Here is a 12781-nt window from a genome sequence, read left to right as displayed (position 1 = left end):
TTGACTCAGTCTACGCTGACGTGGCACACCCTAAGTGAGGTGTCACGTGTTATTTTTTTGCCAAAAATTGGTCTTGGGGGCCAAAACTTAGGGGGCGATTTTGTAGTTTTTTTCTTAGGGGGCCAAAATCGCAACTTCGTGAAAGTTAGGGGGCGAAAACCGATATTAAGCCTAATAACTAATGATGTTTTCGTCCTTCAAAAAAAAATAACTAATGATGTTTTCGTTTCATGGAAAATTATGTGGAGGTAGAAGTACAAATGTGGAAATGTGAATAATAATTCCCTTATGACTTATCCACCCAAGATTAAGCCACGGTTGGCCTAGACAAGTATAAAGGCCCACATAAACATTTAAGCAAAAGGAAAATTTTTTGAAGATTGCTATTTAGGTACATAATAATTGTTCAAAAATACCTAAAACACATTGAACGAAAGTTAATTGTCGTTTGAACACTTTTTAATTTGGTTAAACTAATTTAAAAGTAATTTAATCGATTTAAAAAGTGCTAAAATAACAATTAATTGTCGTTACGTGTCGAATGATAGTTAATTGTCGTCCATGCTTTTTTTTTGACAAAAATAAATTATATTCATTCATTCAAATTGATAGAGTACATTAATACTATGCAAATTTGATAAAAACAAAAAGGATGAATCTGTTAACAAACTCACAACATCCATGTTAATAGCATAAAATGGCAAAGTACAAAAGCATACACATACGACTATATCCAAGTCTCCGGAATATTTGTGTATCTTGTTTTGCAACGTTGACAACATCAAAGTCGTTGATTGGATCTGCATGGATTGAACCTGATCTGATAATCTGAACCGAACAAATACCTGAACGAAACAAATAAGACAATCAACGCATCACAAAGACAACGAACAAAACAACGTCGCACTAAAACGACGAAATCATGAAAGAAAAATCGAAAGAGAAAGAGAAGAAACAAAAACGAGTTAGAGAGGTGATTTTGGGTCAAAAATTGACCATAATTCACCCCTCTTTAGTGGATGAAGTAGAAGAAACAAAGGTTTTGATGACAGCTCACAAGAGAGAACGGGGTGTTCTTACCAACTGAAGCACCGTAACTTATACAAAAAATGTTATTTAAGGTGATTAAAAAGCAACGATCTTATATTTTTCAAATGTTTCACTCTCCTTTCCATAAATGGTTGGCCAGTATGGCATGGTTTTTGAGGATGATCGGAAGTTCAAACACATTTGAAACACATGCTATATTACACATTTTACATCGGAGAAGCTATATCAAACTAATACCGGTCGAAATTGTGGTAATGGATGAATAATTACTCTAGCTGAATTTAATTATGAACATTTATATTTGGTTACTCATATACCTTGTAGACATTTGAGAGAGAAAGAAATAGAGTGGTGATATGTGTATTAGTGATGTAATAAGAAGAAAAGAAATATAAAAAAAAAAAAAATGTTGAATAGACATAAGAGAACTAAATGTGTCGAAATATTTTTTTGAAGAAGCAAAAATGGTATATATTAACAAAATCACAGGTGTCTTCTCAACATAAGGTGCACTAAGAAGACCCGTCAAATGTTACAATCTGTCAGACAAAATAATACAAGAACATAGGTCAGCCGATACCCAAGCAAAACAACGGGTTTGACCACCATCTCTGACAACCAAACACAAAAGTGGCATTATTAGCCTTCAGCCACCAATTGAAATGGAACTTAACTTTTTCCATCATCTCATAGAGGAATGAGAATTATTAAAAAAACTTGTTATTTCTTTCATTCCAAATTAACCAAACACACATAAGCCAAAGAAGCTGGAGGAATGATCGCCGCACCTTCAAACCACCTAAACAATAAGGGAACTGAATGAAGTGATCATGAAGACTGTGAGGATCGACACATGTAACCACTAACCTAGAATGCACTAGCTGCCACAAAGAGCCAAAAGTGGCGCAATGCAAGAACAAATGAGAAGCCGTCTCGGTCTGGCCACACGCCTCCGTACATAAGGAAGCCTCGGACACTATGATACCACTGTACACTGGATTAGATTTAGTTGGAAACCTGTCATGAAGCAGACGCCAAGCAAGAATAGTCACCTTCAGTGGAACCTGAGAATGCCAAATGAGATCATCTGGGATATCCGCCTGGATGAATTCCTGAGAAGTGAAAAGTTGATAGCATGTACGCACTGAGTAACCCCCTTCAGTATCAGGGAGCCATTGCCACTTATCTGGAACATTAGGCTGCAAAACAATAGTGGAAAGTAAAGTCCTACACTCCACAAGCAACTCCTCCTCCCACGCCCACAAACTCCTCTCCTAACTCCACGCCTCTCCTCCCTCCTCCCAACCAAGATCAAACATAGTAGCAACCGAGCATGACTTATTGATAGATAAGTCAAATAAACGACTAAACCGCGTACAAAAAGGAACCTCCCCTAACCACCTATCATACCACAAATATGTGTCGGCACCATCCCCCACCATGCGCACCACCGACGATGGAAACCAGCGTCCCCCACCCTCACCTACGCCATCTCTAATTTTTGCTATCTCCCTCCACTATGATGAAACACTTCGGCCCCCAACCTCCCCACCTCCTCACCATACCTCGCAACCAACACCTTATACCAGAACCCTTCCCTATCTACTAACAACCTCCAACACCACTTCCCTAACAAAGACCGATTAAACTCCCCCAACCTCCTAACACCCAAACCCCCATGCTCCTTTCGTAAACAAACAGTATTCCAACCAATCCAAGATATTTTTCTATTGTTCTCACTCCCTTCCCAATTTTTTTTTTTTTGTAAAAATAGATTCAATGGAAGAGATTATACCTGACGGAGCTTTGAAGAAGGAAAAAGCATATACATAGAGAGGTCAGGACAGACTTGAGAATAATCAAATGGCCCCCAAAAGAGAGGTAACAACTTTTCCACCCCGACAATCTAAACTTAATTGTATGCATAACATGATCCCAAAACGCTAGTCTACGAGGGTCACCCCCAATAGAAAGACCCAGGTAGGAAAACGGCACATGTCCCACTTTACAATGAAGAATCGAAGATGCCTCAGCTAACCAGGAGTCCGAAATATTGACCCCAACCAACATACTTTTTGTGGATGTTCACTTTCAATCCATACATCGCTTCAAACAATAACAACACCGCTCGTAAAGCACGGACATTAGCCCAGCTCTTGACTCCCAGTAACAACGTGTCATCAGCAAATTGAAGGTGAGAAACAACAACTGAATTCGTCGATCCCACCATGTAACCCTTGAACAAATCGGCCTCAACAGCCGCATACATCATTACATTGAGGCCCTCCGCAGCCAAAAGGAAGAGAAAAGATGATAAAGGGTCACCTTGACGAAGACCCCTTTCAAGCAGAAAAAAGGTGATAAATGCGTCGAAATATAATCACCATTTACCAAAAAAACGATATTTTAGAAAGTGAGAATTATACATCCGGTTCATATTTTTCATGTTATTTCTAGTTACTTGCCAATTCAAATAAATTAAGTATCCCCGTGAGCTTAACTCAGTTATTAGGGATATTGCATATTATATGTAAGGGCTGAGGTTCGAACTCCAGACACCCCACTTCTCGACATTTAAAGTGTGTGAGCACTAACCACTAGACTGTCTGACCAAAAAAAATTGGGTATTTCTCTTTTCCCCCTTTCTAAAGTTTTGCACTAAACCCTTAGGGTATTTTTTTGGTCTTCATGTTATTGGTAAATAAATTTTGACTTATGTTTAATGGTGACTAATTTTCGTTGGAGAATATATTGGATACACAAACTGAATTCTTTCCTCTCATCCAAATTTTTTTTGTGGTACAATCATCCAAAAAAATTATACACGCAAGAGTCGGAAAACACACTTAATAATTAATATCTAACTCACCTTAGTTTTCTCCAAAATTAAAAAAAAAAAATCTCACCTTTACTTTTAACAATAAAAATAAAGTTTTAAATGCAGTTTAATTGGACTGTTGGTTAATATAGTTTATTTCTATCTAATGTGAGACATAGTTTTCTTCTGGAATACCGCCTATGCAACAACTATTACTCTTGGTGTATGAATAGACATGCTTTGATAATATCTTTGATTTTTTTATTTTACTAAACAATATTATTTAATTTTAACTTGAGAAATGATATTTTGACAACCACTTTTTGACAACTTTCTCTCTCATACTCATATGATGTTGTTATCCTCTCTCTTCCTTTTTCTCTCTCCATTGTTTTTGACCAATAAGAAGTGAGAAAAACAAGGTTGGCAACAAAGTTGTGATCAAATCGATGTCAAAATATCATTACTTTACAAAATTTTAACTTTACAAAAGTGGTTTATAAGTTGGTGGTAGATATCTTATGCTTTACAATACTTTTTGAAAGTATGAGAATGCAACAAACTTAGATATTTGAAGGAAAAAGTTTGCAATCCATTGTGGTATTATCCGACTCGAGAGATTTGTTTCAACACTTGTGCATAGAATATACTCGATTTACACCAAAATATTATTTATTCACCTTTTATTTCAAATCAAGATGAGATCAGTTAACGTGTTAATTTAATGTTAAGAGTTTGACAATTATAACTTTAAGGTGTGGATTTGAAATTCCTTCAAGGACAGTGGTAAATTGGTCATTCATGTGACTTTAATAAATTAAAATTTCTCCATTTCCTTTTTTTTCTTCTAACAATATAAGAGTTGATTTTTTGCAGTAGCTTGCTACAAATTCTATGTACTGCACAAAAATTGGAAACATAAGAGAATAAAACACCGGTAGTTCTTATCCCATCCTAACTATTGCATTGCATGGCTCAATCTCAATCAAAAGGTCACATGACCCTTCTTGTTTCCATTTTGTTGTTTTTGATATTTTTTTGACAAATGATGTTTTGGTTATTAGTTGTGCCTTGTTTGCATAAAATTGCTCTACTAATTCTCGTCGTCTTGTCCATAATGAAGCTAGGCGATTAAAGTAATGACATTGACAATGGATAAAATCTAATACTCAATTCTTGATGGTTGAATGCATCTAATAATATATTTTTATTGGCTTAACTTTATTAAGACTTATAATTGAATCATTCCAAGCAACGTGACAGGTTACACTTCACCTCTCAATAATGAAATCTCATTTGCCTTTATTTTATTCTTTTTTAATCTAACTTAGTGCAAATTCCACTTTCTTTATTGTAGATATTTTTTACCTTTGATGTTGAAATGTAGCCTAAAACAACTAACATCTTCCAATGACAATTGACAAACGACATTATTAAATCTTTATTTTTCTTGATGAAGACATTAAACCTTGTTGAAACAACATTAGTTAATTAGCAATACTAAATATTGATTCATATTTTACTTGGCCTGGCTAATTTGTCACTAGTAGGTAGGGAATCAGAAATTATCAAGAGTTTTATATTGCACTGAGAATCGTATTATTATTATTATTTTGCTAAAACTAACAAAATGTAATCACTTATGTGCATGTGTCGTTTTTTCGTGGTTGAGGAAAGGACACGTGTTTTTTATTAACAAAAAATTATGAGAGTTGTAGATATGTAAATTTTCTTTAGGGGAAGATAGAAGACTTATTCCCTCTACAAAAAAGATATGGGACTTATTTTACCAAGAAAATAAAAATAGAGGACTTCACATCATCGAAGGAAGGTAGCCTGAACTATATTTTATTTAAACATAAAAATTGATTGAATGTTTAACTTTATGTAATTATGTTAGTAATTATGTTGATTATTATTTTGTAATTACTCTTCATTATTTTGTAATTACTCTCCTAGAGATCTATTGTAACTATATATACTCTTGCCCTTATCCTGCATCTTAGTGGACTCGTCCCACCGGTCCTTCAAGGCAGCCATGCATTTTAGGTCAGCGCCCTCAGACTCACACTGCCACGGCTTCACAAGCACCCACTGACATTGCAGCTGCTATGCATACCATGTCTCTCACTCCTTCGGACAGCACATGGTACATGGACACTAGAGTTTCATCTCATACAGCAACATTACAAAGTAATCTCTTGTCTTATTCTATTTTGAGTAATTTAAATCAGAAATTAATTGTTGGTAGTGGACAAGATATTCCAATTCAAGGGTCTGGTCACACAACTTTACCTACATCTCACAAACACAAACCCTTAAACCTTAACAATGTTTTACACACACCACAAATTATTAAAAATTTGATTTCTATGCGACAACTCAGTACTGACAATAATGTTTATGTGTCTTTTGACCTATTTGATTTCTCAATATTTGACTCCTAGACGGGGATTTATCTCAGGAGATGTAATAACCTTGGCGATCTCTATGTGGTCACCTCTCCCTCTCACTTTGCTGGTCTTGCTTCCAATCTCTGGCACAAACGCCTTGGTCATCCTAATTCTTCTATTTTGCAGTCTCTTCATAAAAATAAGTTTATTAGTAGTGAACAATTGAGTACCGAGAGTATTTGTAATTCTTCTGCATTTGGCAAACATGTTAAGAGTATTTGATGAAGACATTAAACCTTGTTGAAACAACATTAGTTAATTAGCAATACTAAGCGTTGATTCATATTTTACTTGACCTGGCTAATTTGTCACTAGTAGGTAGGGAATCAGAAATTATCAACGGTTATATACTGGACTGAGAATCGTATTATTAGTATAATAATAATTATTATTATTTTGCTAAAACTAACAAAATGTAATCTTTTTTTTTTCTTTAAACTAGTTACAAACCCATGCTTCGCACGGGTTGAATAACGTATCTTGTAAAAATATTGTTCCAAAAGAAAATGAGTAAATTAATGAATATTGCACAAACTCGGATATTCTAAATAAATCACTTTTATTGTATTTTTAAAAAACTTTGTTATAAAGGAGAAACGAACAAATTAAGGGAAATAGCTGCATTTTTCTAAGAAATTGTTGCGGTTCTTAAATGTGAAAATCAAGCTAGCATACTGCACAAATCTCAGCTATATGTACATTTCTAAAAAAATTACCAAAACATTATAAAGATTTTCTGTAGGAAAAGAGCATGTTCTATTTTGTTCAAGAGATTAGGAAAACAGCATTATAATTAACATGATACTAATTGGAACCAATGAAGGAACCAACAATATGCAGATTAACGTTACATAATAGTTAGGTTTATAAAAGAGACTGCAAGTGTCATAGACTAACCAAAAAGGGATTTTTGTCAATATTTACATCAAACAAAATGAAAAAAAACAAATGACATCCCAAAGTCAAGATTGTTTACGATTACAGTCCAAAGCGATACGCCAAAATAGTAGAAGTTCAAATAGTTGAGCAGCAAAGATCTATTTTGGATCAACTCGAACGTGCAAGTTCTTCGGTGACTTTTCGAAATCAAAGATGAGCTTACCACCTTCTTCCATCACACGTTCTCTGCAGAAATTGAACCACTGCCCACCCAAGTATTTTTCATAGCTTCCTCTTTCGACGGTAATGAGGCGACACTTGTACTTTCTCTGTGTCTGGTCATCAATGAGAGTGATTGTTTTGTGCTTTTCTTTCAGAATTGTTCTTGACACCTCGTTTGGGAAATGCTAAATAGGAAAATAACTGCAATATTAGTCTAATGCATATTAACATGGATAAGATGTATGCGAATATAGTTACATATAATTTATAAAATGAAGGTAGCATAACTGATTTTAAGTTAAAGAAAATGTAACATGACTTCTAATTTATCTTCCTATTATCTTCCTATAAAGTCTAGATAAATGCATGCATGTGGATTATATGTACCCTGTTGGCCAATTAAAATTGTTGAAACAAATAGAAATTAAGCATCACTCACGCATGTGCATTTATAGATAGCACCATTTGACATTGATGTCTTCGAACATTTGGTGCAACTCTCATAATACCATCCAAACTGGTTAGGATTGAATTTAGTTGTTTTCCAAACAGTGATGCAGTATGTATCCTAACACAAATTATGCACATGAAATAAAGAATAACGCAATATGTATTTTTAATTTGTGCGCAAAAAAACTCAAAGCATGTTTGTGCATAAAAAAAGCAAACCTTGACTAAGTTTATAAATTCGGCAATTGGCCTAACTTGAGACAGACTGGAAAAATCGTTGTATGAAGTACGTTGAAAAGAAGTCAAAATCTGACTTAAGTTCTGACTGAAGCTTTGACTCTGAGCTTGAGAAGTGTTAAGGTCATGACAACAATTCAAGAAATATGGTCAAAAAACAATCAAATCAGATTGTGAAATAATAAGTTATTCTAACACTGTACTGTGAAATCATAATGCAAACTTACTAAGTCTTAAACTTTTCAACAACCGGATGATGTAGGTTGATGAGCAGCCTCGAACCTGACCAATTGTTACATATATTTAGGTTGTCATTGACTACAAAATGGAAGCAAAGAACTCAAGGTAAATAGATGGTAAATGATAAAGCTACGAATTATTTTTCCCATAGTGTAACATCAATCACATTCCCACTGCATAAGAAAATACATCTTTCAGGTCATTATCAAACTTATACAAAATCCTATCATCTGATGCTGACAAATTAGAAAATAATACCTTTTATCTTTCAACACAATGTTCGTAGTTTCTTTCCAGTCCCAATTGGCGTTGTCTTGACAATCTCATGAAGAAACCCGATGATTTCTTTAAAAAAAAAATTACCTCTATAAGAACATTATAATCGAAGAAAACAAAAAAAATAAATTAAAGCACATAACTATACCACATAAAACGTTGGTTTTGAATTTTCCATCTTGAATTTCCTTAAATGACTTAAAGTGAAATTCATGAGTAAGAACATTAGTTAACTTGTCATACTTTTGCACCTTTGTACCATGACCAAAAACAACCTTAAAGGGATTAAATGCAATGTCATTATCAAACACATGACAATTATACAAATTATAAATCCTGTTTTCCTCGATCAAAGCCTTCCAATGCTCCAATTCTCTATATCGAGTTATTACATGAACTCGATCACCCTAAATCCGAGAAAGAAACCAAAAAATATAAATAAATCAAAATGTACACTAATAAGTAACATTGATAAATCATAAAGGAAATTACAACAAATCTTAATTAATTTATCTAACCTTTGCATAAAAAATAATGAGCTTCATATGTTGATTCTCATTACTACCAGTCACAATCCTAGAATCCAACAGTCCAAATCCTATTTTCCAAATGTCCAAATCATTTTTGAGATCCTTAATGTAGTCATAGACCCTTGACATTGAAAGTCCTATATGAAAATACAATAATACATCATTTAATTTTATTCACTTTGTTCATTCTGATATCGAAAGAAGCTAACATATTTCTATGTGATCAATTTTTGTATCATCAAATCAACCTGATCTTAAATGCACAAATTTCTGTATCATCAACTTTCTGGACCTCAATGATGTGACTAAAACAAATTCACACCAATCAACTTTCGTACGGCTCAATGATATAGGAAAGAATAAACCAAATATGAAAACTGTTACAGCTTTAGGATTACTCACAAAAACTAAAATAACTCACATGCATCAAATTTTTTTCAACTACAGTACCAGAAGCTAAAATAACAATTGTGTCAAAACCTTACCATGAGCTAAAATTCAATCATCATGTCCTCAACTATACTCCACATAACAAAGGAAGATTTTTCTACAGCCATGCAAACAATTTCTGGTACATAATCCACTAACAATTAAAAAAAACAAAAAATAAAACCCTTAAAATGCAGAATCGTGAAAAAAAGGAAGAAAACCACCCATGATGAAGCAAAAACTAAAACAGTGTCGAAAAATGAACACCTCAAGCCATAAAAATCAGTCAACTCAAGTCATGCATGGTCTCAGAACCATGAAAAATGGAACAAAATGATCTCTTACGAAGAAGAAAGTGTAACAGTGTTCCCAGTTAAACTTAGATACCGTTTGACCAAGGTTTTTTACGGTCTAAAAGTTAATTCAAAACAAAGTTAAAATAAAGGCCTTTAAGAAAGAAGCTAAAGTTGTTTGGTTTCTTAGTTTTTTTTAATTTTAAAGCTATTTTTAAGTTAAATGTTGTTTGGCAAAATATTGTACAAACTTTGAATTTTTTTTTACGGTGTCCGGGTTTCGAACCCCGGACTTGGCATATATTTATGCATTGTTCCTATCAACTGAGTTAAGCTCACGATGACAAAACTTTGAATTTATTATGAATTAACATAATAAATAAAAAAATGTTTAAAATATTTTATGAAGGCTAAAGATGTTAAAAAATAAAAGATTTTTTTTACAAATACTATATTTACTCAATAACGTTTATTTTGTGTAACATGAATACTGTTATACCCTAATTTTGGACCTAAAAATACTAACTCAATTTTTCTTTTCTTGCATTTCAAGTCATTTGATATGTCTCTGATCAATTACATCTTTCTCTGCATTTTATTTCAATATTACTTGCAAAATTCATATAAAAGGGTATTTTAGTCATTTACTGTGTCCAAGCTCATTTTAGTCCTTTACAAATTGTTTGAGTCTTTTCCATTGTTTGAATAAGTTTTTATTTCAATCCCATGTCAAAATCCATTTTAAGAATTGCATTTAAAATCATTTTTAGTCAGTTTAGCCCCTAGGGGCATTTTGGTCCTTTCATGTGTTAAAGCTCTGGTTAATTTCTTAAAATTGTCTCTGAGTCTTTTAATTTGTTTGTATAAACTCTTGCTTTAATTCCTTGTTAAAAATCATTTTAAAATTGCATCTGAGTCATTTTGAGTCGTTTTAGCCCCCAGGGGCATTTTGGTCATTTCACACGAAATTTCGGCAGAGAGAGGTTACTTTAAAGTACCTCATTTAAGTAATTGGTTCATTTTAGTCCGTTTTGTCAATTTTAATCGTTTCACTTTACGTTATTTTCCATTTTGCCAATTTTAATTCAATTTTATTTTAATTTCATTTTAGTCCTAAAAAATTCTAAAATTTCATTTTGGCCCCTTTGTGTTATTTTCTTTTAAGTCACTTCTAATTTTAGGTCAAACTTCTTTTTAGTCTTTTTTTGGTCAATTGCATTATAGTCCCCAAAGTTCCAAATATTGCAAAACAGTCCTGATTTTTGTCCAGTTTATTTTTTTTTAGTTCTTTTATTATTTTGCAGACAGGTCCTTGTAGTTTTCAATTTTGCAGATAGGTCCTTTTTCCAAAATCCAGCAAGGCCGAATTCACACAAGTCCAGTACAGGTGTCAACATTCCATTGGTTATTAAGTACACATGTCACCTATATAAAGGCCAGATCACTGATTGCAGAGACCGAGAATCAATCATTCAATGCCAACTCATCAAAAGTCACAGAAACAGAATCCCATTTTCTCTCTCTAAACAGTTACGATCAAAACACAAACAATTCTCCAGAAAAAGTTCATCCCCAATCTCAAACCCTAGAATTCCAGCATCACAAATTCAGCACAATTACAACAAATTTATTGCAATTCTCAAAGATTCGAGTTCGAATCTTCATCATCGAATTGAGAAAACTGCAATTCAAGCACAATTTCGAAGAAATTATGCGATCACAGTTCGGAGAAGTGAGAAGAAGAGGGATCGAAGCAGAATCAGACCGGTGAAGAAGAAGAAGAGAATAACTGATTTATTTTCAGTTCAAGACTTACCAGAAGCTTGCGGGAATCTTTTTGTTCGAATCTCCAAATCAAATTCAGGTAAACACATAAAAACCTTCTCGTTTTCGTTCACAATCATCATCGAAGGTTTGTAATGAAAAGTAAACGGTGAATCGAAGTGGAAATCTTGAAAAGACTTGAACAAGTTGAAAACCGAAACCCTAAATCTTAAAATCATGAAGATTCACCGTTTATCTTTCAAGTCAGAGTTCGAATTCATCATCAGAGTAGAAAATAGAGTAAATTAGGGTTTCGTTTCAAGAAATTTCGAAAAAAAGTTGAAAACCTAAGAACCGTAAAGTTTCAAAACCAAACCTGTTCGAATCAGTGTAGATTGAAACGTTTTGAACGATTTTCTTCGAAAAACATCAAGATCGAAACGCTTCGAGCAATTTTCTTTGAAAAACATCAAGATCAAAACGGTTTGAACAACTTCTTTCAAGAAATGTCAAGATCGAAACGTTTTGTGTCCAATCTATGCTGATTCATGGTTTATTTGTGACTTATGGCTTGAATCCATGTTCGAAGAACGAGTGAGAAACATGAGAGAAACGAGAGAGTCTGAAGAGAAGAAAGAGAAATTAGGGTTTGAAATGAATTAGACCGGTCTCTCCTGTGTTATATAGGTGTGAACCGGATTGGTTCATGTGAACCGGTCTGGTTCACTCCTGGATCATATGTTAACCGTTGATCTAGCTGTTTGATTAGATGTGTGGTCCTGATTCAATTTTCTGGTGTGTCTGTTTGGGCTTATCATGCGCCATGCACTCCCAGCCCTTAGATCTAGGGTTTTGATGGGCTTGGATCAATCCAGCGCCTCTGAGGCATCTGGATAGTCCAAGATCCACCATTAGCCCTGAGCTTGGGCCTGGATTTCTTCCTGCATTCGTTTTTTAGTGTTTTTTGCTATTTTCTACACTGCACCTTGCTATTTGCACCTCTGTTTCATACAAAAATCTTAAAAAAATTTCCTAAAATTTTCTATGAATTCTTGACCATTTTCTTGATGTTTTTGTGATGATGTTATGTGTTGAAACTGGAGTAAGAATATGTAGTATTTTCTTGTTAATTCTTGACTA

At 33.8% G+C, this 12781-nt stretch overlaps 1 protein-coding gene across 1 annotated transcript; it reads right to left on the bottom strand.

Moving 5' to 3' along the window:
* Positions 1-1779: 1779 nt before the first annotated feature.
* On the bottom strand, positions 1780-3319 carry LOC146953918 (uncharacterized). The gene is made up of 3 exons (XM_085743067.1): positions 3089-3319; positions 1918-2249; positions 1780-1849 (listed from the first exon to the last, which is right to left on the bottom strand). The coding sequence occupies exons 1-3, from the start codon at positions 3317-3319 to the stop codon at positions 1780-1782; spliced, it is 633 nt and encodes a 210-aa protein (XP_085599193.1).
* Between the last annotated feature and the right edge of the window lie 9462 nt (positions 3320-12781).

Source organism: Medicago sativa, chromosome 1 (assembly GCF_051527215.1).
Source record: "Medicago sativa cultivar Bolivia chromosome 1, Bolivia_mono, whole genome shotgun sequence".
Classification (NCBI taxonomy): domain Eukaryota; kingdom Viridiplantae; phylum Streptophyta; class Magnoliopsida; order Fabales; family Fabaceae; genus Medicago; species Medicago sativa.
This window is presented reverse-complemented; position numbering and strand designations above follow the sequence as displayed.